This window comes from Hypanus sabinus, chromosome 11 (assembly GCF_030144855.1).
Source record: "Hypanus sabinus isolate sHypSab1 chromosome 11, sHypSab1.hap1, whole genome shotgun sequence".
Lineage (NCBI taxonomy): Eukaryota > Metazoa > Chordata > Chondrichthyes > Myliobatiformes > Dasyatidae > Hypanus > Hypanus sabinus.
The window spans coordinates 71014742-71041189 of NC_082716.1; the positions used below are offsets into that span (position 1 = coordinate 71014742).

General features: G+C 37.9%; 1 protein-coding gene across 9 annotated transcripts in view; it reads right to left on the bottom strand.

Annotated features, from left to right (window-relative positions):
* The window catches only part of ptprc (protein tyrosine phosphatase receptor type C), a 145586-nt gene that overhangs the window by 80353 nt on the left and 38785 nt on the right, over window positions 1–26448 (bottom strand). For 4 of the 9 annotated variants that reach the window (XM_059984690.1, XM_059984688.1, XM_059984684.1 and 1 more), the window contains exons 3-4: window positions 19622–19651; window positions 13671–13739 (exon numbers count right to left, since the gene is read on the bottom strand). In XM_059984690.1, coding sequence (XP_059840673.1) covers window positions 13671–13739; window positions 19622–19651 — 99 coding nt within the window. Of the gene's footprint in view, window positions 1–8842; window positions 8900–9411; window positions 9472–13670; window positions 13740–19621; window positions 19652–26448 lie in introns of all 9 variants that reach the window. The other 5 variants (XM_059984691.1, XM_059984689.1, XM_059984687.1 and 2 more) reach the window with 2 other exon arrangements.

The window sequence follows — 26448 nt, forward strand, 5'->3', positions numbered from 1 at the left end:
GAAAATTTTAGCCTGAAAATTAGTAAGAGACAGGTAAGGAATTTAAAATAATGAGAATGGAATAGCAATATTTGATGGTGTGAGAAGCATGAGGCAGATAAGCAAAGGCTCTGATAGACATGTCGAAGTATGTTGATCAAGAACTACACAGATTGTTATAGACTTCCGAGTGAACTGGGGAGAGGGGGCTATAAAGATGGAAAGATAACAATAATGGGTCAATAAACTACCATAGTTGTGAGAAGAGATGTTAGAAAGATGATCGATGAGGACACTGAACTGATAACTATAGAAAATAAGTATGCTGGGAGTGAGACCGTTGACGGAAGTTGAAGAGCAAACAAACGGGCAATATTATGGGCAACAAAAACTTAAGGGAGAAGTGGAAATGCTGAGGTTAATATTGGAACATTTTAATTACCTAAGATTAATGGCATATTTTCATTACAATTAGTACAGGGCACTCAAAATTCCCAAATTGCATGGAGAGAACTTGCCAGTATTAGTAGCTTCCATGGCATTTACTGATACCGATAAAGTATTCACTGCTGAAGAAGCCGTGCCAGTGGGTGTGAGTGACGAGTGATCTGCTGGAAGATCAGAAATGTGAGCAGAGTTGCATGTAACATCCAAACAGATAGAAGTCACATCCTCAGCTTCACTATGAACTGAGACAGAATGCCTTACACCATTCACCTTCCAAATGGTTAGCAACTTGATTTAACTGAGCTTGCCTGCATAGAGAAAGTCTTTTGGTAATGGACTAAATTAGCTGCCTTTAAATATTGCTTTAAGTATGTAAGACTGGGTTATCACTGTGGGCATATTAAACCATTTGTTAACGTAGTGTTCACTAATGAAGAAGCCGTGATAGTGGCTGTAAGTGCTGAGTGATCTGTCGGAAGAAAAAACGTGGGAAGAATAGTGCATGCCGTACAGCCTAAGACCAAAAGGCCACAAGAGACAGGAGCAGAATTAATCTATTCAGCCCATCCAATGTGCTCCGACATTTGGTAAGACCATATGATATAGGAGCAGAATTAATCTATTCAGCCCATTGACTCTGCTCCACCATTTCATCTTTATGGATTGACTAATCAGGAACCTATCCTCCACCTTAAATGTACCCAATGCCTGGGTTCCACACGTGTCAGAGGCAAAGAATTCCACAGATTCAATACCATATGGCTGAAGAAATTCCTTCTCATTTCCATTCTCAATGTAACAATGTACCCTTTGTTTCAAGATTACACCTACTATAGGAATCATCCTCTCTACATCTACTCTATGTAGGCTTTTCAAAATTTGGTAGTTCAATAAGATCCCCAGACATTCTTCTAAATGTCAGAGAGTACCATCACAGAGCCATGAAATCTGTCGATAGGATAATCCTTTCATTCTCAAAATCATTCTCGTGAACCTCCTCTAAACCCTCTCCAATGTAAGCACATCCTTTCTTAAGTGATGGGTCCAAGGTTGACTCATAATACCACGTGTTGTCTGATCAATGCCTTAGAAACCTCAGCTTTACATCCTTGCTTTTATATTCTAATCCTCACAAAACAAATGCTATCATAAAATTTGCATTCCTCATCAATAACTCTATCGGCAAGTTTATCTTTAGGGAATCCTGCACGAGGACTCCCACGGACCATTTGCACCTTGGATCTTTGAATCTTCTGTCTATTTACAAAATAGTCTGTGTTTTTATTTCTTCTACCAAAGTGCATGACTGTACATTTCCCAAAAATGAGCTTTGCTATGAACTGTTAAAGAATGGCTGACACCAATCTCCTTATGAATAGTTTTCTGAGTGATTGGCTGGAAGACCAAAACTAACTAAAGCTATGTAACCTGAAATGAAGTATTAATATTATAGCTCAGAACCATCAAATGCATTCTGCTCCATGTAGAAAGGCCAGTTTTCATGCAAGCAAGCCTTTTGAAAATAACAACAGTAATTATTTGGTTGAAACATGGACAGAGGCTGTGATCTAATGGAGAAACTAAACCATAAGCAGCGAGATATATTACAACTGCATGACAAACATTTTATCAACAATCACTTACAAATCCAAACAGAATGGAGACCAGCACTGTGCCTCCTTTGTTTTCTCCTCAGGCTTATGCTCTGGGAATAGATGTGAGCAGAAATGCTTACATTGCTCAACCAATGCATGTTCATCAAAAACCTTCAGAATATTTGTGGCACACGTTGAGCATCTCAGGAAGTCAGGAAGGGGGGACGTGAAAGGACAGGCCCTCATCATAAGGTGTCTTTTCAGCAGACTACTTTGAGGTAATAACTTCAATTGCCCATGTTTGGTAAGAAGATACAAATGGAGAAAGTCCACAAGAGTAAGACCAATTGAACATTGTGACAAACTACTGGTTACAACTTAATGAGATGAATCAAGCCCCTCAGTCCCCTACACATCCAAGTTAATATTGATAGGATTTATACCGTGTGCTACCAATAATGATAAGCACAGGAGATTCTGCAGATGCTGGAAGTCCAGAGCAGCACATATAAAATGCTGGAAGAAGGGTTTCTACCCGAAACCTTGACTGATCATTCATTCCTATAGATGCTCCCTGGGCTGCTGTGTTCCTCCAGCATCTTGCGTGTGTTGCACAGAAATACTGATGTCAGAGTTAGAACTATTCATGGACATACTTAGACTGGTTGTATTTACTGATGAAGCCGTGCTGGTGTATGTGAGTGAAGAGTTATCTGCGGGATAAAGAAAACAGTGAGTGAAAATACATGCCACTAAAGGAAATATCATTAAAAATGCCCAGTCGTATGAAATGCGTGCCCTGCACAACCTGGGATACCAGAGTACATCTTGTATTCTGAACTGCCACTGGTGCAGGAAGTGTGGTCAACTGTGGGTCAGCTCAAACTCTGAGTTCATTCTAGAATACATCTTGGTGACCACAGTTGCTGATTGCTAAATAAGCAAAGTTGAAAAGGCAGGTAGGTTAGGACGTCCTTTAAGGGCATCCATAGCCTTAATCAGTAGTTCATTCTAAATACAAATGGGACAATAAATTCTCCCATCAAGTGAGGCCAGTGCCATGCAAATAGGTAACTTGAGAAGGTCGTCTCCAAATAAAGGGAGTGGTATGGACAAAACTTCAATACCTCGACAAGATAGTTGTGGCAGATAGACACACTTAGAAAACAGCATGTTGCTTCCTTGGAACCATCTTAGTGGTATCACTGAGCAGCTGATAGCCGGGTGTCAATACTCATATTAGTGCATTCAGCATACGTGGGAAATAAGACAAGGTGATGTAGAGAGACAGTAGGAAAGAGATTCTGAGCAGGACTTTAAACATTGTAATCATTTGATTCATCACCATAGTGTAGACAAGTGAGTACAGAAACAGGAACATTGTACAGCTGAATGAATGGTTGTAGAGATGGTGCAGGAAAGTGAGCTTTACACTATTGGGATATTGAGATATTGGGAACAGTCTGGGGAAGTTGAAACATATACATGCCAAATGGTTTGTGTCTCAGTAGGTTGGGATCAAAATCTTCACGAATTTTCTAGTGTCATTGGAAACTATTGAAGTGAGTTTGTCAGGGGAAGGAGACACTGTGCAGATGTTCAAAAAGGGGAAAGCAGGCATGAAAATTTTAGCCTGAAAATTAGTAAGAGACAGGTAAGGAATTTAAAATAATGAGAATGGAATAGCAATATTTGATGGTGTGAGAAGCATGAGGCAGATAAGCAAAGGCTCTGATAGACATGTCGAAGTATGTTGATCAAGAACTACACAGATTGTTATAGACTTCCGAGTGAACTGGGGAGAGGGGGCTATAAAGATGGAAAGATAACAATAATGGGTCAATAAACAACCATAGTTGTGAGAAGGGATGTTAGAAAGATGATCGGTGAGTACACTGAACTGATAACTATAGAAAATAAGTATGCTGGGAGTGAGACCGTTGACGGAAGTTGAAGAGCAAACGAACGGGCAATATTATGGGCAACAAAAACTTAAGGGAGGAGTGGAAATGGTGTGGTTAATATTGGAACATTTTAATTACCTAATATTAATGGCATATTTTCATTACAATTAGTACAGGGCACTCAAAATTCCTAAATTGCATGGAGAGAACTTGCCAGTATTAGTAGCTTCCATGGCATTTACTGATACCGATAAAGTATTCACTGCTGAAGAAGCCGTGCCAGTGGGTGTGAGTGACGAGTGATCTGCTGGAAGATCAGAAATGTGAGCAGAGTTGCATGTAACATCCAAACAGATAGAAGTCACATCCTCAGCTTCACTATGAACTGAGACAGAATGCCTTACACCATTCACCTTCCAAGTGGTTAGCAACAGGATTTAACTGAGCTTGTCTGCATAGAGAAAGTCGTTTGGTAATGGACTAAATTGGCTGCCTTTAAATATTGCTTTAAGTATGTAAGACTGGGTTACCACTGTGGGCATATTGAACCATTTGTTAACGTAGTGTTCACTGATGAAGAAGCCGTGCTAGTGGCTGTAAGTGCTGAGTGATCTGTCGGAAGAAAAAACGTGGGAAGAATAGTGCATGCCGTACAGCCTAAGACCAAAAGGCCACAAGAGACAGGAGCAGAATTAATCTATTCAGCCCATCCAATGTGCTCCGACATTTGGTAAGACCATATGATATAGGAGCAGAATTAATCTATTCAGCCCATTGACTCTGCTCCACCATTTCATCTTTATGGATTGACTAATCAGGAACCTATCCTCCACCTTAAATGTACCCAATGCCTGGGTTCCACACGTGTCAGAGGCAAAGAATTCCACAGATTCAATACCATATGGCTGAAGAAATTCCTCCTCATTTCCATTCTCAATGTAACAATGTATCCTTTGTTTCAAGACTATAGGAAACATCCTCTCTACATCTACTCTATGTAGGCTTTTCAAAATTTGGTAGTTCAATAAGATCCCCAAACATTCTTCTAAATGTCAGAGAGTACCATCACAGAGTCATGAAACTCTGCCGATAGGATAATCCTTTCATTCTCAAAATCATTCTCGTGAACCTCCTCTAAACCCTCTCCAATGTAAGCACAGCCTTTCTTAAGTGATGGGTCCAAGGTTGACTCATAATACCACGTGTTGTCTGATCAATGCCTTAGAAACCTCAGCTTTACATCCTTGCTTTTATATTCTAATCCTCACAAAACAAATGCTATCATAAAATTTGCATTCCTCATCAATAAATCTATCGGCAAGTTTATCTTTAGGGAATCCTGCACGAGGACTCCCACGGACCATTTGCACTTTGGATCTTTGAATCTTCTGTCTATTTACAAAATAGTCTGTGTTTTTATTTCTTCTACCAAAGTGCATGACCGTACATTTCCCAAAAATGAGCTTTGCTATGAACTGTTAAAGAATGGCTGACACCAATCTCCTTATGAATAGTTTTCTGAGTGATTGGCTGGAAGACCAAAACTAACTAAAGCTATGTAACCTGAAATGAAGTATTAATATTATAGCTCAGAACCATCAAATGCATTCTGCTCCATGTAGAAAGGCCAGTTTTCATGCAAGCAAGCCTTTTGAAAATAACAACAGTAATTATTTGGTTGAAACATGGACAGAGGCTGTGATCTAATGGAGAAACTAAACCATGAGCAGCGAGATATATTACAACTGCATGACAAACATTTTATCAACAATCACTTACAAATCCAAACAGAATGGAGACCAGCACTGTGCCTCCTTTGTTTTCTCCTCAGGCTTATGCTCTGGGAATAGATGTGAGCAGAAATGCTTACATTGCTCAACCAATGCATGTTCATCAAAAACCTTCAGAATATTTGTGGCACACTTTGAGCATCTCAGGAAGTCAGGAAGGGGGGACGTGAAAGGACAGGCCCTCATCATAAGGTGTCTTTTCAGCAGACTACTTTGAGGTAATAACTTCAATTGCCCATGTTTGGTAAGAAGATACAAATGGAGAAAGTCCACAAGAGTAAGACCAATTGAACATTGTGACAAACTACTGGTTACAACTTAATGAGATGAATCAAGCCCCTCAGTCCCCAACACATCCAAGTTAATATTGATAGGATTTATACCGTGTGCTACCAATAATGATAAGCACAAGAGATTCTGCAGATGCTGGAAGTCCAGAGCAGCACATATAAAATGCTGGAAGAAGGGTTTCTACCCGAAACTTTGACTGTTCATTCATTCCTATAGATGCTGCCTGAGCTGCTGTGTTCCTCCAGCATTTTGTGTGTGTTGCACAGAAATACTGATGTCAGAGTTAGAACTATTCATGGACATACTTGGGCTAATTGTGGTTACTGATGAAGCCATGCTGGTGTATGTGCTTGTAGAGTGATCTGTGGGATAAAGAAAACAGTGAGTGAAAATACATGCCACTAAAGGAAATATCATTAAAAATGCCCAGTCCCATTAAATGTATGCCGTACACCACGTGGGACACCAGAGTATATCTTCTATTCTGAACTGCCACGGGTGCAGGAAGTGTTGTCAACTCTGGGTTAGCTCAAGCTCCAAGTACACTGTGGAATATACCTTGGTAACCACATTTCAGGATATAGCCACCCCTTAGCTCAAGAAAAAGCTGCCAGAGTGGCTGTGGATGATTGCTAGATATGCAAAGTTGAATAGGCAGGTAAGCTGGGAGGTCCTTTAAGAGCATCCATAGCCCTAATCAACAGTCCATTCTGAATACAGATGAGACAATACTTTCTCCTGTAATGTGAGACCAGAGCAATAAAAATAGTGCCTAAAGTAGTTCATCTTCAAATAAAGGGAGGGAAATGGACAACACTTCCATAGCTCGACAAGATAGTAGTGGTAGTTGGACATGATTTCAAAACAGCATGTTGCCTCCTTGGCACCAACATGATGGTATCAATGAGCAGTTGATAGCCAGTGTGTAAAGAGCCATATCAGTACTTTCAGCATTGGTGGAAAATAGGACAAGGTAATGTAGAGAGACAATAAGAAAGAAATTATGAGCAGGATCTCAAACATTGATATCTTTGGATTCATCATAATTGTGTAGACAAGTGAGTACAGAGATAGAAACATTGTACAGATGAATGAATGGTTGTAGAAATGATGCAGGAATGTGTGACTTAGACTATGGGGATATTGGAAACAGTCTAGGGAAATTCAAACATATATATGCCAAATGATTGCACCTCAGTAGGCTGTGATCAAAATCTTCACAAATTTTCTGGTGCCATTGGAAGCTATTTAAAAGAGTTTCTCAGGAAAGGAGACACTGAGCAGATGTTCAGAAGGGAGAAAGCAGGCATGAAAATGTTATCCTAAGAATTAGTAAGAGACTGAGAAGGAATTTAAAACAATGAAAATGGGATAGCAAACATTTAATTGTGTGAGAAGCATGAGGCAGATAAGTGAAGGCTCTTATAAAAATGGAGAGATGACAATAATGGGTCAATAGACAACCATAGTTGTGTGAAGGGATGTTAGAAAGATTTTCCGGTGAAGAAGTTGAACTGATGACTATGCCAATGTTCAGAGCTTCCATGGCTTTTACTGATACTGATACCGACGGAGTATTCACTGCTGAAGAAGCCGTGCTTGTGGGTGTGAGTGACGAGTGATCTGTTGGAAGATCAGAAATGTGAGCAGAGACGCATGCAACATCCAAACAGATAGAAGTTACATCCTCAGCTTCACTATGAACTGAGATGGAATGGCTTACACCATTCACCTTCCAAATAGTTATCAACAGGATTTAACTGAACTTGTCTGCATGGCTAAATTTGTATAGTAATATACAGCCTTTAAAAAATTAGCTGCCTTTAAATTAACATTAGGTGCTGTCAATGCATTTTTGGCATGTGGCTTTTTTAACATATTGCTTTAAATATGTAAGACAGATATGTAAATATGTCACTGTGGACATACTGAAACATTTGTTAACGTAATGTTCACTGATGAAGAAGCCTGCTAGTGGGTGTAAGTGCTGAGTGATCTGTCAGAAGAAAAACAGTGGGAAGAGCAGTGCATGCCGTACAGCCTAAGACCATAAGGCAACAAGAGAGAACAGCAGAATGATGCTATTCAGCCCATCAAATCTGCTTTGATATTTCTATCATCATAAGATAGAATAGGAAAATTAATTCATTTGGCCCATCGAGTCTGCTCCGCCATTTCATCATTCTTCATCCTTTTCACTCTCAGCCCCAATCTTCTGCCTTCTCCCTGTGATCTTTATGGTTTTACTAAGCAAGAAACTAGAAATGAAGCTTAATGAAGGTCATTGCTGATGCACCATTTACAGGATGTAAACGAAGAGCAATGCTCTGTGCCTGAAATATACTTACAAACATTATATTATCAGTTATTTAGAATGAACATAATACAAAGATAATTCAATATGGCAAACCTAGAAATTTATTTAAAAAATTCTCAAGTGCCAATTTTGCCTAAAAGAATTAGTTTTTTGAATCACCTCTTCAATTCTGTGATTCTCTAAGGATGTAGAGGACGTTCCAGTCATGTGGTAAATAGAGATGCAAACATTATCAAAACAGCAAAGGGGCGGTATAAAAATATTACAGGTGATGTAAATTCATTGAGGAGTGCATGCAAAACTGGTAGCAAAAATCAGATATCAATTCTGATAAACACAAGAGTTTCTGCAGATGCTGGAAGTCCAGAGCAACATGTATAAAATGCTGAAAGAAATATTTCTACCCGAAACCTCGACTGTGCATTCATTTCCATAGATGCTGCCTGACCTGCTGGGGCTCCCAGCATTTTGTGTGTATTGCACATAAATACTGATGCCAGAGTTAGAATATGGACATACTTGAACTAGTTGTGGTTACTGATGAAGCCGTGCTGGTGTATGTGCTTGGAAAGTGATCTGCGGGATAAAGAAAACAGTGAGTGAAAATACATGCCATGAAAGGATATATCATTAGAAATAACCAGTCCCATGAAATGCATGCCCTATACCACCTGGGACACCAGAGTATATCTTCTATTATGAACTGCCACAGGTGCACAAAGAGTTGTCAGCTGTGGGTTAGCTCAAGCTCTGAGTTCCATAGCCTGAATCATACTTCATTCTTCCAGTCACTGATGGAAGAAACCTGGTGGAAGCTCTAAACTGGGAATTACAATTTCCTGTCCCATTTAAACTCAAGTTTAATAAAACCTTTTGCTTTATCCTTGTAAACTCTTTGAAAGGAATTACATAAACATAGTTTTCCATGGTAAACTAAGTACCGGCTACCTTGAAAGCGCATGGATTTTGTCCCATCAAGAGTGCAGTGGAAGGAAAATCAAGCAGATAAAAAAGTCTGTGTAATAAAGTAATAATTGGATAACAAACATCAGATGATTGGATGGAGACAATCTGCTGACAAGACATACTTAAACCTGGTGTGACTGTGCTTGGAGCCGTGCTGGTAGATGTGCTTGCAGACTGATTACCTGAAAGAACAAAAGCGAGAATTCTAATGCATCTCACAACTGAATATTCAAATGTTATAACTCAGGCTTTGTTATAAAGTATAAAGAAATGGCAAACAGTATTCTTACAAATGGTTGCCCTCCATCTTTTAAAGAATTATCAGCATGAACCAGACCTTTTGCTGTTAAGTTGGGCATTTTCAAAGAGAGGACCCACAGCCTTGATGAGCAAATCAAACGGAAAGAAAGGTTATCAACCAATCAGATAGAAGAAGCAGGTAAAAACAGGCTATATAGAAAACTATATTGATCAGGAGTTCCCAGCCTTTTCTTATGCCATGGACCAATACCACTAAGCAAAGGGTCCATGGACCCCAGGTTGGGAACCCCTGGAGATTGTTCCATATGGGCCATTATAACGGTTGGGATACAGCTAGAGAATTATATCAAAGATATTAAGAAAAGAGTTAAAGTCTTCTTAATGTTGGCATTTAACATAATATAGTAGGATCAGGATTTAGTAGCTTGGGTTCTTAAATCTCCCCAGCCATTCAATATGATCTTGGCTGGTCTCCCTCAGTCTCATGTCCCCTTCTGTGTCAGTACTTCACAGCTCTCTGTTTCCCAATTTCACAAACTTTATCTACTTCCTCTGTAAATACCCCCAAAGATCTAACCTTCTCAGCCCTCTGGGGTAAAGAATTCCAGAGATTTGCTCCCATCCATGAGAAGATGTTGTTTGTGCCATCTCAAATTTAAATGGTTCCCATCCAAAAAAAAGGACAGAAAAAGTAAACAAAGATTTAGCCCAAAATGCAGATGTTTTATTGAGCACTAGAAACAAGCAGAGGAATGGGATGATTTAAAAAGCTGAAACAAACAGCAGCTACTGATGGATTCTATAAAATATATAGTTCCACCCTGTATTATCCTTTCAAAATTTACACTCATTTTGTAATTATTAAATCCCACTGAAATAATGAGGGCTTGTGGACTGTACAGCATTCTCCTCTGTGAGGCAACACATTAACAGAGGTTTACCATGGTTTATTTTTCAGAAGTTCCTTTAATTTAACGTAAGGAAATTTTGCAGACTTAGCCAGGATCAGAAATAATCTAAATCATTGATCCTTCAGCACAAGTCTCTGTGGATGCCTCCTGATCAGCAGAATATTTCTTATTTCAGATTTTCACCACCTGGACTATTTTGCAGTTACATGTAACTTCCTGACGATCTTGTTACCCTAAACTGTTATTCAATGCAATTTGCTTCAGGTCATGTTTGAAAATGGATTTCTAGAGAGGTTCCACATGCAGAGATGGTAGCCCCAAAGTTGCTGATAACCTAAAGACTTATGCATTTAATAGAGCTTTTGTTGACACCAGAGATGCTATTGGTCTTGTTTAGTGGAAGCTATAAATGTTCAGCAGAATGCAGACAACAAGACCACTGCTATTTCTAATGTATTATCATTGTAGAAGTGGATCAAACAAGAAAAGCCATATGTAGTAAAGATAAATATACCGAACATTTTGTCTCAATCGTTTGTATTCTCTGTGCATTGTGATGTAGAGAATATTTTCTTCACAATGTCTAAGTAACTCCAAAAAGGATCATGTTGAGTGAGAAGAATGATAACATTTAAAATATCATTTAATCTTTTGATTGAGCAAAAATAATTCACTGTGATTCAGACATCATTATGTGAAAAATCAAATCTTATCAAAACATTACAGACATGATCTGTTGTAATCGGTGGAATTACTTGAGGCTGTTGTGATTGAAGTAGTCACCATTGGAAGGAAATAAGTGTGAGATGTAATACCTCACCTGAAGAGCTAGAAACAACAGCCCAGTCTTTGCTGGAAAACGGGATAGATTTTCAGATTTCCCCTTTGCAAGTGGTTTTATTCAGCTTGTCACAAAACTTTCTAAAGATAGTTTGAATTTGGTGCTTTTCACTGAAAATCTGATACAGACATTAGTTTGCAGCCATTTGTTTTATAAATATTAGGATTTAAAAACACAAAGCTGTGATAATTCTATGGGCCTACTTGGAACCTTTGCAGGTGAAGTATTTACTGCTGGTGGAGCCGTGCTGGTGGGTGTGAGTGATGAGAGATCTTCTGAAAGAACAGAAAACTGAAGTGTAACGCATGCCACAGCCAGAAAGGAAGTATCTAAAACAAACACTGCGCTATAAAGTGGGAAGGAGTTATTTACACTGTTCTCCACTACAAATGGTTGTCAATGTACTTTAACTGTGCTTTTCAGCATAGTACAGACCGCCTAGGAATGATTTTAATTTGCACTTATAAGGGAAAATTATTTGCAAGCAATACGTTCTGGGCACTTAATATGCATTTGATTTTGAAAATGAAAAGCCCGTGCGTCTCTGTGGATAATCAGGAACCTGTTTTGAATGTAGTAGTGTTGGTGGCCAGCGCCTGTGAGTGTGATTGAAGAGTGAAAAACTAAAATGTGAAGAGTAGTGTCTGGTACACCTCAACAAATGCAACCCACAGGCTGGGTTTCAGGCCAAATCTTCAGATGTATTATTCCCCCACCCCAAAAAAAATAAGGTTCAGATGACTTGCTTTTCAATGTTATTACACAAGCTTGCATAAGCCTTTGTTTGACATTAACCAATATATTAACATCCATGTGACTTAAAACCCAACCCCTTTTACAACCCTTTGTTATAGATTTCTGTCAATGCAGTACAGATATGGAAAAATTCAACATGAACTGCTGCTCTTTCTGTGAAATTAAGCTTACCACAGAGAAAGAGCGGAGGACTGGGATTATATAAACAGCATAAACAAAAAGCCAAACTGATTAGTTCAATAAATTAAATTCTTCAATGCTATATTATTCTCTATGATTCTATAATAATTATGTAATTATCAAATCCCACTGAATTGTTGAGGACATGTGCTTTGTACAGTATTTTCCTCTGCAAGGCAACTCAGCATGTTAGCACCGACTATGGGATCTGGAGAAAGACTGAATTAGGTAATATTGGTTTAGAAGAATGTCAATACATTTTGCACATATGGTTTCTGAAGACTGGGATTTAAAAGTAAAAACCAGGATCATTTCTATGGAACTACTTGAACCTGCTATAAATAAGATGTTCACTGATGAAGAGGCTGTGCTGATGAATGTGAGTGAGGAGTGACCTGTAGGAAGATCAAACGTGAGCGGATTAATGCATGGGATACCTGAATAGATAGGAACGAGTGTCTAACTCTTCAGGAATCGTCCACATCATTCTCATTGCTAACCGTTGTCCACAGGCTTTACCTGAAGCTGATTAGTTCTGAGTAAGCCTGCTGATGAAAGTCTGAATTTGATGTGAGTTTGACAGGTGGAAAGCACAATTTGGGCATCAACCAATCAGTTAAGAGGCTACACAAAGAGCAAAATAAAAAATTAAAATGTAATCTAATCAAATTTCCATCATTGCTCCAAGGAATGCAATGAAGGTTGAAGCCTAGAAATACTATTATGAAATGCATGTTGAACAAATTTTAAATTTTAAATTAAGTTAAATTCTGGCATTTTAAAATACCCTGAAGCATCATTTCTCCTGAGAAACCCAAAGTTATTGGTCAGAAGTTCCTTCAGTTTAATATCAGAGAATGTGGCAGACAGAGAGCAGATCAGAAATGATCAAATTCATTATTTCAACAAAATTCTCCATGGTTGTTTCCTAATGAGCTAAGAAAATGGTGAATTCCTCTTATTTCAGATTTCCACCTTCTATACTATTTTGCACTTACATGCAACTTCCTGAAGAAGTAGTTACCCTGACTTTGCATTGGTATTCAGTGCGATAACAATGTGGGCAATTTGCTTCAAGTCAAATTTGAAAATGGATTTCTAGAGGTCCTACACGTAGAGCCAGTAATCCCAAGCTGCAGAGGATCAGAGAAAGACCGCCAATAAGCTAAAAGTTTCTGCATTTAGCAGGGTATTTATTAATACCAGAGGTGCTTTCAGTCTTGTTGAGTGGGAGCCGTCGATGTTCAGCAAAAACCAGGTTACAAGACCACTCTCATTCATAATGTATCATCATTGTAGTTGTGCTTCCGACAAGAAGAGCTGGATGACTTGACACGTCGTCCTCAAAGATGATATATTGCAGCCATTTGTTTTTTTTTTAAACACTTTAATCAAAAATCAAAAAAAAACTAGGAAACCTCTGTGGACCTACTTGAATTTGTTGCAGGTGCAGAAGTCACTGATGGTGAAGCTGTGTTGGTGTGTATGCGTGTTGTTTGATCTGCGGGAAGAACAAAAGTGTGATGAGCAACGCATGCCACATCTGAACTGCAACAGTCTCTTTACTACGGAGTGGGAAGGAGTTATTTACACCATTCTCCTCCATAAATGGATGTCAACACACTAAAACTGTGCTTCTCAGCAACAACCAGACTGTCTAGAAACGCCTCCAATTTATATCCTTGAAGGAAATTTGGACTTGGACAATAATACATTGTATGCACTGCTTACACATTTTAATTTGAAACTGAAAAGCCAGCTCATCTCTGTGGACTTGCAGAAGCCTGTTGTGCATGTAGCAGTAACTGCCGGTGTCCAATGCCTGTGAGTGTGTGTGAAAAGTGGAAGAGATAACGTGTGAGGGACAGTGCCTCAACACACAGAAACCAGTGGCTGGATTTCAGACTGAACCAGAAGGTACATTATTGTTCCCCAACAGTTTAGGGTTCCTTTGCAGTGACTGCTTCTTTATCAATCTGATGGAATTAACCTAGTGTAAGTACTTTTTTTGACATTAAGCAAGATATTAGTATTTGTATAACTTAGCTCTTTTTGGAATCCTTCATTTTAGACTTTTGCCTAATTACCACAGATCATGAAAACAGATAATTTCAGCCTTAATTGCCATTGCCTCTGTGAAATCAAGGTGACCAAAGAGAAAGAGCAGAGGTATGGGATTACTTAAACAGTTTAAACTAACATAAGCTGCTGATGGATTCATCAAATTGAGTTCTTCAGTACTACTATACACTTTGATTCTACAATCAATCTGTAACTTTCCACCAAATCACTGAGGGCATGTGGTTTCTACAGCATTCTCCTCTAAGAAGCAACACACTCTAACTAAGCTTGATATCACTGACCGTTGTCAGTGTACCTGGAGGTGGACTGAATTTGGTGACTTTATTGGAAAATAAGAACCATCAATACACTTTGTAAAGATTTGGAATTAAATATAAAAGATGTTGATAAAAACACCTTTATCGCCATGAACCCACTTGAACCTGCTACAGCTGAAGTGTGCACTGATGATGAAGCCATGCTGGTGGATGTGAATGCTGAGTGATCTGCTGGAAGTACAGAAGTGAGAGGAATAATGTATATGATATCGGAATAGATAAAAACAAAAGCATAGGCTTCACTACAAACTCTAGAGGAACGCCTCATATAATTCTCATTGCATACAGTTTCCACAGATTTCAATTGAAGCTGATTATTCCCCAGCATGGAACTGCCTGCTCCCACTACTACATCTGGTAGCTCTTCCTAGGCACCTACCACTCTGTGTAAACAACTTGCCACTCATGTCGCCTTTAAGCTTCAACCCTGTAACCATAATATCATGTCCTCTGGTGCTTCATGTTTCGATCTTGGGTAAACGATTCTGACCGTCTAACTTATCTGTACCTCCCACAGTTTTAAAATCCTCCTTCAGGTCTCCCTCAGTCTCCAATGCTCTAGGGAGAAGACGACAAGTTTGTTCAACTTTTCCTATTCTCTAATCCAGGCAAATTCCTGGGATATTTATTCTCCACTCTTTACACGTCCTTCCCATAAAAGAGTGCCCAGAACTGCACACAATGACCTCTAGCAATAGCCTTTGGATTTCTGCATTGAGGACAGTTGATCTGGTTTTGTGAGAGCAGGAAATGCTTAGCCACACAGCAGAATCCAGCCAATTATAGCTTTCATGAAGTATTTTATATGATAAAGTACTCCATAGAGGAAAGCCAGTAGGAAATTCTACAAAAGAGTAAGATAATATTGTTTATTGGTCTAAAGAACTTTTCATTCACATTGTAAAGAGAGAGCCAAACAGAACCTCATGAAATCAGGGAAAAGAACTTAAGATAGTTTTAACCAGTAGATATCATGTTGGGATGCTATTCCTATCTCAACGTGGTTAAGTCAGCTTTTCCTTACAAACCAATCTTTATTTGGCATTAGAAAGTATATTTACTTTTTGCATTAATTTTCTGTAACTTATATCTTGCATTTTCAAAGCAATATGGATAATGAAAATGGAAAAGTTCACCTAAATTGCAGCTGTCTGTGTTTAGAATTAAGGTGAAAATGGGGAAAAGAGCAGAATTTATGCAGTTTGAATGAACAGTTGCTGATTAACAACGGGATGAAATGATTTTCTCAGTGTCTTAACATCCTCTATGATGTTGCCATCATAGAGAAAAGAACAGATAAAGGCAATAAATAGTGGTTCATATCCATTTTAACTTTAAATCAAAAAGTTGGCCACCACTATGGATATACTTGAACCTGCTGTGAATGAAGTTGTCACTGATAGTGGAGCTATGCTGGTGAGTGTGAGGTATGAGTCATCTGTTTGTAAAACGGAAGTGTAAGGAGTAACATCACACTTGCAGAGGTAGAAACCACAGCCCAGACTTCACTATTAACTGGGAGGGAGTAAGTGATATCATTCTCCTTGGAAATGGTTGTCCACAGACATCAACTGAGCTTGTCAACTCAGGTCCAAGTCTTCTGCAGTCAAATTGAATGTGGATGTAAACAAGGCAAAATGAAGGGAAGATCATCAATCAAACAGAAGAGGCATCACATCCAGTTGAACAACAATTAAGTACAAATAGTTTAAATCATGCTGAGGTCATTGTTTGGTTAATCAAATTTTGCATCAAGCACCTAAATATTTCATTAAGTTCAAACATATGAGAAAGGGCTAATAAGTTGTAGGCAGACAATGTTTGTACAGAAAGCAATGCAAACATTTCAGGCTGCACCCACCGTCAACACAGCCTCAAACTGTGTTGGTCTTTGACGCAATGTTGCATTTCACTGTATGTTTCAGTGCTTCAACATACATGTGACAAATAAAGTGAAACTTTAAACTATAAATGTGTAAAAGTAATTGATCTCAATTTATATACAACAGTGAGACCAGAGAATGTTCACCGAGGCTGTTCAACAGATCCAGAGATCATTTTCATCCATGTTCCTTGGATGGAACTCAAGGCAACATTAAAATAAGCAAGATTTAAAGAAGTATATAAATGTGAGGTATTTTTATTGGTGCCTGGATGAGGTTTGGCAATGTGTGTCAACACAGTTCATGTTCCATTATCATGGAATCCTTCACTTTAGATCTCTGAAGAAGAAACACAATGAAAATGGAGAAATTCAGCCAGAGCTGCAGCTGCATGGGGCATTACTTAGCAGGTCACAGGAACAGTTACCAATAAACAACAGGATAAACTATTTTTCTTTTACTGGGAATCTGCCATTGTTCAGTGAAAATCAGGTGCTACATAGTATTTTGTATTTTACTTTGGAATTCTAGTATTTTGCTTTTGAGTTATAACTTGCTAATGTTCTAATTACTTCTGAGTGCACAGGTGTTGTGTTCTACATAGGTATATTAACAATACAGCCAATTTGATTCATGTCTGAAGGTGACTCCCTAATACGTTCATAAAGTGAATATCGTAATCTCAAATATTGTTTGGAATGGAGCGATTGTAACTCTACATCCTATACATTTCAGTATTTAATGGCGGATTTGTGGATGCCAGAAGGAGCAGTGACTCAGCTGTATAGTCAGCAGAATCTAGGACATGAGGTCATTGTCACTCATAAAGTTTACTGCATGAATATGTACCTCATACAGCCAAAGCTATATGAAATTTAGAACATCACACTTTGTCTTCTAGGCAGGATTAAGACAGAGTTGAGCTACTCAGTCCTCACTTCCATTAAACTTGCATTGGGGTACGGGAGTCTTACTTAATGTTGCATGCCAGCAATCACTGTTTCTGCAGGCATACTGGGGAACTCTGCTTGTGGGTGAAATTGAAGGGCTTCAAAATTGGAACCAAACATGCATGGAATAAAATAAACAGCCTGTCACACTCAACAACATTTTGGCCTTGTTACAAAGGATGAATAATACCTCTTGACTACATTCCATCACAAATTATTGAGCTTTAGTTTGTTGACAGTTGGGGTTATTATTACGTTACTATCCATATGTGATCATCTGAGCAACTCTGAAAGATCCAAATCCTTCCAATTTATAATATTTTAATGAACAATGTGATATGGCTCAGAAAGAAATGTCACATTTGACAAAACATCACTGTCATACCAACGTTAGCAGGATTTATTTTATTTAGATTAGGTGTTGGTTGTAAGAGAAAAATAAAATGAAATATGGACAATTTTCTATACATATATGCCGATTGACCTGAACTTCAACAGAACACATGTTTTGCTGTCCAAGGTAACTTCTCTTCCCAGTGGAAAAGAAAGATCAAATGTAATTGCTTCAAGATAAAATTCATTGACTGAATTTTGGTGAATTTTGTCTAGCAAAGAAATGATATTTGATGATAAAATTGTTACCTGGTTCTGCAAGAAGGCATGAATAGCTACTGGGTTCACTACAGTGTTTACTTAAAATGTCCAAAATGAATTATGATTGATTATGAGTTAATATAACTGAGAAACAGACAAGATTTTATGAGATTTTCTAATCTTTCTAATTTATTTTTCACTGGCACTTCAAATGAAATTCCCATCTGAGGTGCCACTGGAAAAGGAAGTAAAGAGGTTAAAATATTGGACAAAATATTAACTGAGTAAGGAACTGTCAGGAATGCAAATTGCATTCCAACATCAATATAAGTTTACTGTTCCAATATGTCATGGATACTAATGCTCACTTTACCTTGACAATTATTATCACTGTGTTAATATCCAGCCTATTCACAGTGGTTAGAGGCAGGAAACAGTGAATCATCACATGTTGATTTCAACAGTGGGTAACATTAATGACATCAAGAGGCTGATGGTGAAAAAAATCTTAAAATAAAGCACCAATTCTCCATATTAGACTCTGGGCATAACCTGAGGAAATGTGATGTGTGAACAATGAACCTAAAACAAATGGACGTTCTTAAACTTCATTCATCCAAGTTTATTGCTCACTTCTTTGCAACTGGCTTTGGTAAACCGTTAATCAAGCAACTGGAAAAACACATCCATAATCCTAACTCGAAGCAACGGGGCCTAGGCACCAGTCACGACTAAACACAACGTGCTAAAGGAGGTTTACAGGCCGAATCGAGGCAGCGAAGTCTGCTGTATCCAAGTGGCAGAACCTGCTGTTAGGATGGCAAGTAAAGCACCAGGCCAGATTGAAAAGGTCAGGATATTGAAGCCAGTTTAAATCGCTATTTATTTGGCTTTGTGCTGAATTATATGTCTCTCTTGTGAATTTCAATTCAGAAACCCCATTTTGCTTGTGGTTACTGTTTGCATTATTTTTTTTCAGTGCACTTTGGGTGTTCAACGGTCTTTTGTTTTACGGGTTATTGCATTCTTTTCTTTATTTTTTTCTTTTTTATGGCATGATGTGTCTTTTATTCTCTGCACATTGGGTGTTTGACTGTCTTTATATGTATGTGTTTTTTGAGGGGGCGTCTTTGTTTTGTGACTGCCTGTTAGGAGACGAATCTCAAGGTCATATAATGCATACATACTTTGACAATCAAAGTACTTTGAACTTTGAAGTTTAAGCAGTTTAAGGTTCTTCATCCTATTGTAAGACTAATACTTTTGCTGAAGGCAAAATAGTCTTTTTTTTTATTTTGATACAATTCCCAATGTTCACTATTGACACAAATTGTTTTTCAATGCATCCGTTATTTAGCGACGGACCTGTATCAATGAAATAATTAAACTATTTTTAATAAATCAGATCAGAAAGACTGTCAGGAAACACATGACAACACAGCATAAAACAAGATTGGAGTTCAAACGTCCATTGTAAATATCATACAATAGTCATGCACTGCAGATAAGTTAACTCTGTGTTCAATTTGAATGAAAGATATCGATGAAGGTACTTACTCTCAGTTGTCGGAGTTGAACTGTTGGTTCCTGAAAGAAAGTTAGTACAATTCAATGAGAATCATCCATGTGTAAATGGAAACATACTTTTTAAAGAGAGGTGAGAGAGTTATCTCTCTTATAATGCAATACACACATGAAGCATTTCAGCTCATTTCCGAGTTTCTAATCGCACATTCCAGTTTAAAAGCCTGTTCAATATTCTTTATAACCCTGAGATTTCAACCAGCTGAAATAAATGGCTCATCTGTCCACCAAGCTGATCAAGTTGCTTAACTATAAATGTCTACCTTGCTTAAAAATGACAGTTTAGACCACAGTTCTTAATATGCTAAATTAGAAAGTGCAGAGTTCTCCTAATATTATTCTTCAGTAATTGGAAAATGCAATAGTTTCTGATTTGTACAACATTTTATTTCATTTAAAATTAATGAAAATATTGAAAGATATTAAACAGACTGTTATCACACTACCCTTCTGGTTTCTCACAGGACGACATCTCCTTATGTTGGACATCTGGGCTGGTACCTACTACACAATTGGCCTGCACAATTCTCTGGGTACTTTAGATTTGATATGAAAGATGGTTATGTGGAAGCAGAGAGAATTAGAATGTTAATACCTTGCAATTTGAAATTATTTAAGATTTCATCATTATGGTTAAATTGTAATGCCAAAATGGCAAATCCAGGTGTTGATTAATATCTTCTGAAGCTCCTTTTGCAACCCCCATATCAGCAAATCCTAAATCTGCAATATCTAACATTAAAAAGTATTAGGGAGAGCAGTCACGGAAAAAATATGACAATTTCCAAGGCCCCCTATAAGTGATGTACCTTCTGACTTTGCTAATGCTGTTCTTTCACCATCACTGGTTAAAATGCCTGGAATTCACACTGGTTATATTTTCATTTCACACCCTGCTACAATTCAAGAAGTTGGCTGGCTCACTACAGTTAGCTAAAGATAATAAATGTTTCTTCTCCCTGTAATTTTTCATATCTCATGAATGAATAATAAATAAGCAATTTTAGAAAACAGAGATTTTAATTGATAATCACAAAATTGTCAGATTTCTCGCTCAGGTTTGGCTTTTGTACCAGTTATCAAGAAAGTATATTCATCAGACACTAACCATTCCAAAAGTAATATGCCATGTCTTCAATTAAAACTATCACCTGTGAATATTATAGTCACATTATTCCTAATGTTTATCATATCAAAAATGTCAACTTTAAATATGCATTTTCAAAGTAAATTGCTTGTATTATTTAATACAATAGGCTATAATTTTAAGGCGATTGAAGGCAAGGATAAGGGGATGTCAGGTAATTCTTATTTTTTTACACAGAGTGAATGGTGCATTGAACATGCTGCCAGATGTACTGGTAGAGACAGATACATTAGAAATTTTTAAGAGACTCTGAGATAGTCACATGAATGAACAAATATGGAGGGCTAAGTAGAAGTGGAAATATGGAAGAGTTAGATTGTTCTTGAGTAAGTTAAAAAGTCATTGGCCAAAAGGCCTGTACTATTATGTGAAAATTTGAAGGCAATTTTCAAAACCAAGAATATTATAATTGTCCCTTTACTAAAGACAAGATAGGCATCACTGAGTCATAAGTAAAAGATCATAATTGGGAGCTTAACATCCAAGGATACATATTGTATCAAAAGGACAGACGGGTAGCCTGAGGGAGTGGGGAGGCTCTGTAGGTAAAAAAAAATGAAATCACATTCTTAGGAAGAAATGATTTAGGGTCAGAAAATTTAGAATCTTTTCAGGTAGAGTTAAGAAACTGCAAGGGTGAAAAGACCCTGATGGGACTTATTTACAGATCTCAAAACTGCAGCCAGGATGTGAGATACAATTTCAATGGGAGATAGAAAATGAATGTAAAAAAAGGGCAATGTTACAATAGTCATGGGCGAATTCAATATGCAGGTAGTTTGGGAATATCAGGTGATGGATCCCAAGTGAGGGAATTTGTAGAACGAGCCCACTATGAGAAAGGCAATTCTGGAATGGGTGTTATATCATGAACCAAATTTGACTAGGGAGATTAAGGTAAAGGAACCCTTTGGAGGTCATGATCATAATACAATAAAATTCACACTGCAGTTTGAGGGGGAGAAGATAAAGTCAGTTGCGTCAGTAGTCCAGTGGAGTAACGGGAATTACAGAAGCATGAGAGGGGAGCTGGCCAAAGTTGATTGGATGGGGACAATAGCAGGGATGACAGCAGGACAGCAGGACAGCAATGGCTGGTGTTTTAGGGGGAAATTCAGAAGGTGCAGATAAGGTACATCTCAAAGATGAAGTACCATTCTGAAGGGAGGATGAGGTGACCATGACTGACCAGGGAAGTCAAAGGCAGCATAAATGGAAAAGAGAGGTCATGTAATAGATCAAAAATTAGTTGGAAATTAGATTGGGAAGCCTTTAAAAACCACCTGAAAACAACTAAAAAAGCCCTTAGGAGAGATAAGATGAAATACTTTATGAAGGTAAGCTAGTCAATAATGTAACAGAAGATACTAAAAACTTTTTCGGGTACATAAAGAGTAAAAGAGAGGCAAGTGTGGATATCAGGCTATTAGAAAATGATGCTGGAGAGGTAGGATTGGGGGACAAAAATTGCTGGATGAACTTAATAAGTATTTTGCATCAGTCTTCACTGTGGAAAACATTAGCAGTTAGCCAGGCATTCAAGAATGTCAGGGGGCAGAAGTGAGTATAGTTGCTATTATTAAGGAGAAGTTGCTTGGGAATCTGAAAGATCTGAAGATAAAGAAGTCACTTGGAGCAGATGAACTACACCCCAGCATTCTTGAAAAGATAGCTAAAGAGATTGGGAGTGGCAGTAGTGACGATCTTTCTAGAATCACTAGATCTTGGTATGGCTCCGGAGGACTGGAAAATTGTAAACGTCATTTCACTTATAAAGGAAGGAATGTATCTGTATATATGTATCAGTAGTGTGTCTGTGGAATTCATTGCCACAGACAGCTGTAGAAGCCATGTCATTGAAGAGATTTGAAGTGGAAATTGATACATTTTTGATTAGTCGGGGTGTCAGAGGTTATGGAAAGAAGACAGGGGAATGGGGTTGAGAGGGATAATAAATAAACCATTATGTGATGGCAGAGAAAACCCACTGGGATGGCCTACTTCTGCTCCTGCATTTTATTGTCTACTTTCAAGTGGCAACAACTGGTGGCAAAGTCAAGGATCTTTGGTTGGACTGCTAAACACATGCAAAGAGACTAATATCAATTTTAAGTGCATGACCTTGATGGTTCATCAAGTAGAATGGAACATGTGAGATAAAATGGGATGGAAGTCTCATTAGTGTACATAGATGCTCAATAAGCAGTGTGGATTCAGTGGGCTGAAAGATCTGCTTCCAATCTGTTAACTCTACAATGTCTATGGCTCAATGATTTTAAGCAATATAGCTCTGGTATAAAGTGAATATGCAGTATATATTATATTAGACCCCCGGGCACCCTTTTATAATTTCAAGTGGACAAAGATTGGACAAAACATTAGAGTACTTATGAAACCAACAGATGCCAACAATAAATTAATGGTTAAACCAGAGACTATATACACTTTGTAAATTAGATTAAGTACTGAGAAAAATGGCTAAGTATGGGCAGAGCAACAAGGCAAGCTGAAGGAACTACTGTGCATGGTGTGATGGCCCTGTTTGAAATAAAAGCATTTGTGTGAGGCTTATGAGATAGTAGAAAAGTGTGTTTGATCCAATCTTAGTCATACATTAAAATAGTGGTGATATATGGTAACTCAGAGGACCAAAGAGAGGGGAAGTATTTGTAAGTCATAAGACCATAAGACAAAGGAGCAGAATTGGACCATTTGCCCCATTGAGACTGCTCCATCACTCCATCGAGGCTGATTTATTGTCCTTTTCAACCCCAATCTCCTGCCTTCTCCCTGCAATCTTTGACGCCCTTACGGATGAGGAATTTACCAAACACCTCTTTAAATATGAATATAGTGATTATTGTGACGTGAGATCAAGAGGGTTCAGAAAGAAGCTGCAGTTTATAGCTGATTTTCATGATGGTTTGACTTAATGATTTTGGATCCGATAGTACAATACTGAACAAGCAACTCAAAAATAATTTTCATGCCATTATTTAGTTTCACATTAATGGGACTTGTGAATGTGCATGTATAAATACACAATAGCATTGCAAACTGAACTTGCATAAGTGATAGGATATGGACATCTTTCAGAGAACCCAGCTGAATCATTAAAGAGAACATGCCAAAATGCAAATATCAAAGTTCAAAATAAAACTTAACAGAGTACATACATGTCACCGCATACAACCCTAAGATTATTTTTCTGGTGGCATACTTAGCTAATCTATAGAAAAGTAACTGTAAACAGGCTCAGTGAACGACAAAACGCAAATGCAAATATAAATAAATAGCAATAAATAATGAGAGCATGAAATAACAAGATAAAGAGTCCTTAAAGTGAGACTATGGCTGTGGAAACCTCAGAGATAAATTGCAATAGATATGGGATAATCAGCAACATTATTGTTTCCGAGTTCCTGTGTATTTACTTCAAATTAAGCTTTTGGAAGAGGGAAGTTAAAACTAAGATTCTAAAAAGGTGAGAAAACTGTGAGTAAATGTACTCACAGTGGAAGAAACAAAGAAGAAAAACTTAATGAGTGAGAATGTATAGTGGAACCTTAAACATATTATGGCAGAAAATAATGGACTTTATAAAGATATGCATTCCCAGTTCTGTACACCTATTACATTTAGTCTTTTGCCATCACAACTTACACAGCATGCGAAGTCAAATATATAAGAACACAACTAACTGCACTTAATCACGATTGTTTCCATTCCTCCTCCTTGAAGGAGAAGTAGCTTTTGCAGAAAACCAACAAGAGAGCACATTCCATTAACTGTGGGATCCAAGTTCTAGAAATATTCTTTATTGAGGTTGGGCATTTCAATATTCACAGCTGGGCCCAGAAAAAAAGACAGAACTCGTTCAGTATTTATTCTCAAAGAATTAAGTGCCCAAAAGTTTTTCTGCCTCATTGTGACCTTGCAGCTTATTATCTGCTGGCATGACATTTTCTCTGGAACTGGAACACTTTATTCTGCATTCTGATTCCCCTTGTACTACCTCAATGGATTGTTGGAATGAAATGATCTAAATGGATGTCATACAAAACAACGTTCTTCACTGTACTTTGTTACATGTGACAAAAAAAAAATCAAATTAGCAGCTTAAGTTGCACTCTATGTTTATCAGCTATGCAATGAAATCACCTGGCATAAACACCTGTCATGAAGTGCATTCTATAACAACTGTGTGGAGTCATACGATAAAACCAATTCAGCAAACAGAAAATACTCTGGTGTAGCAATATAAAAACAATGAATGTGAAATTTAGCAAGCTTCTGTACAAGCCTGTAAGGAAGTGGTTAGTGTCTGGGTGTGGCTAGTACTGACTAATCCAAAGCTTGATATTACTTTCTGCAAATGTTGGGCTATTCCTATACATACAGATTTCTGTGTCTGAACAATTATTACTGATCATAATGAAAATAAAGATGAACTTTTCAACTCCCAATCTATATCACTGTGGCCCTTGCACTTTATTCATCTGCCATTCTGCATTTACTCTGCAATTGCTACACTGTATTTTGCATCCTGTTTTTCTTTACTGCCTCAATGTAATATTGCATGGCATAATCTCTCCGGATGGCACACAGAACCAAAGCTTTACGTTGCATCTCGGTACATGTGATAGCTATAAACCATGCCAAAAACAGGATTAAACTGGATGTTTTGAGTCCATGGATATATTCGGTAATTTGCATTTAATCTTCGTTAATCGAACTGACACATACCCATGTCTGCAGATTGTGTTTTTTGATGACCGTGTGTTATAGCAGTAACATTGATCCCAACATGGAAGGAAAATACCACATCTATTATAAATTATCACTTGCCTATGATACAGAACCAATGAAAATATTTTTTTTCTCCAGACTTGTCCACTGAGTACTGTGTGCAGGTGAGTGGGAGGACCTGGGAAGTTGACGGTAACGTGGGAAAAATAAAACAGGATAAGTGTGGATGTTGTGGGACAGGATGCTTGATGGTTGGTTTAGAAAGTTAGTGTACTGCAGGGGCGGCTTTCATGCTCCATTAATCTGTGATTCAAATGCATTCTGTGGCATTCTCTTTGCAATCTTGGGATGGGCTTTGGATTCAATGATATCATTTAGGAATATAGTCACAAAGACAATATGGGAAATATGGCAACGCATTACAGGGATAACAAGTACACTGATTCAATGAGATCAAAGATCAGGTCATCTGTTTTCGAGTTTTTGGATCAAACATGAATATTGGCCAAGACGACAGGACTGTCCTCTTATGTATGTGGGATCTTTTCTCTTCAACTAAAAAGATTTGAATAACTTCAGAGGAATTAAATGTGAGGGAATCAAGAATAAACAGGGATAATGTTCTGGTTTCTTTGATAATTATAATCAAATGTTCATTTTTATTATTTTCCAAACCAATCCAATAATTGCAAAAAAAAAATCAATATTCAGTGCCACAGCTCTTAATTAATTATCTTACTAAAATAGAATGGTACCTAATAAAGTGGCCACTGAGTGTACATTCATGGTGTTCTGCTAGTGTTCTTTCACCTCAAGGTTCAACATGTTGTGCATTCAGAGATACTCTTCTGTGTATCACTGTTTTAATGAATGGTTACTTGAGTTACTGTTGCCTTCCTGTCAG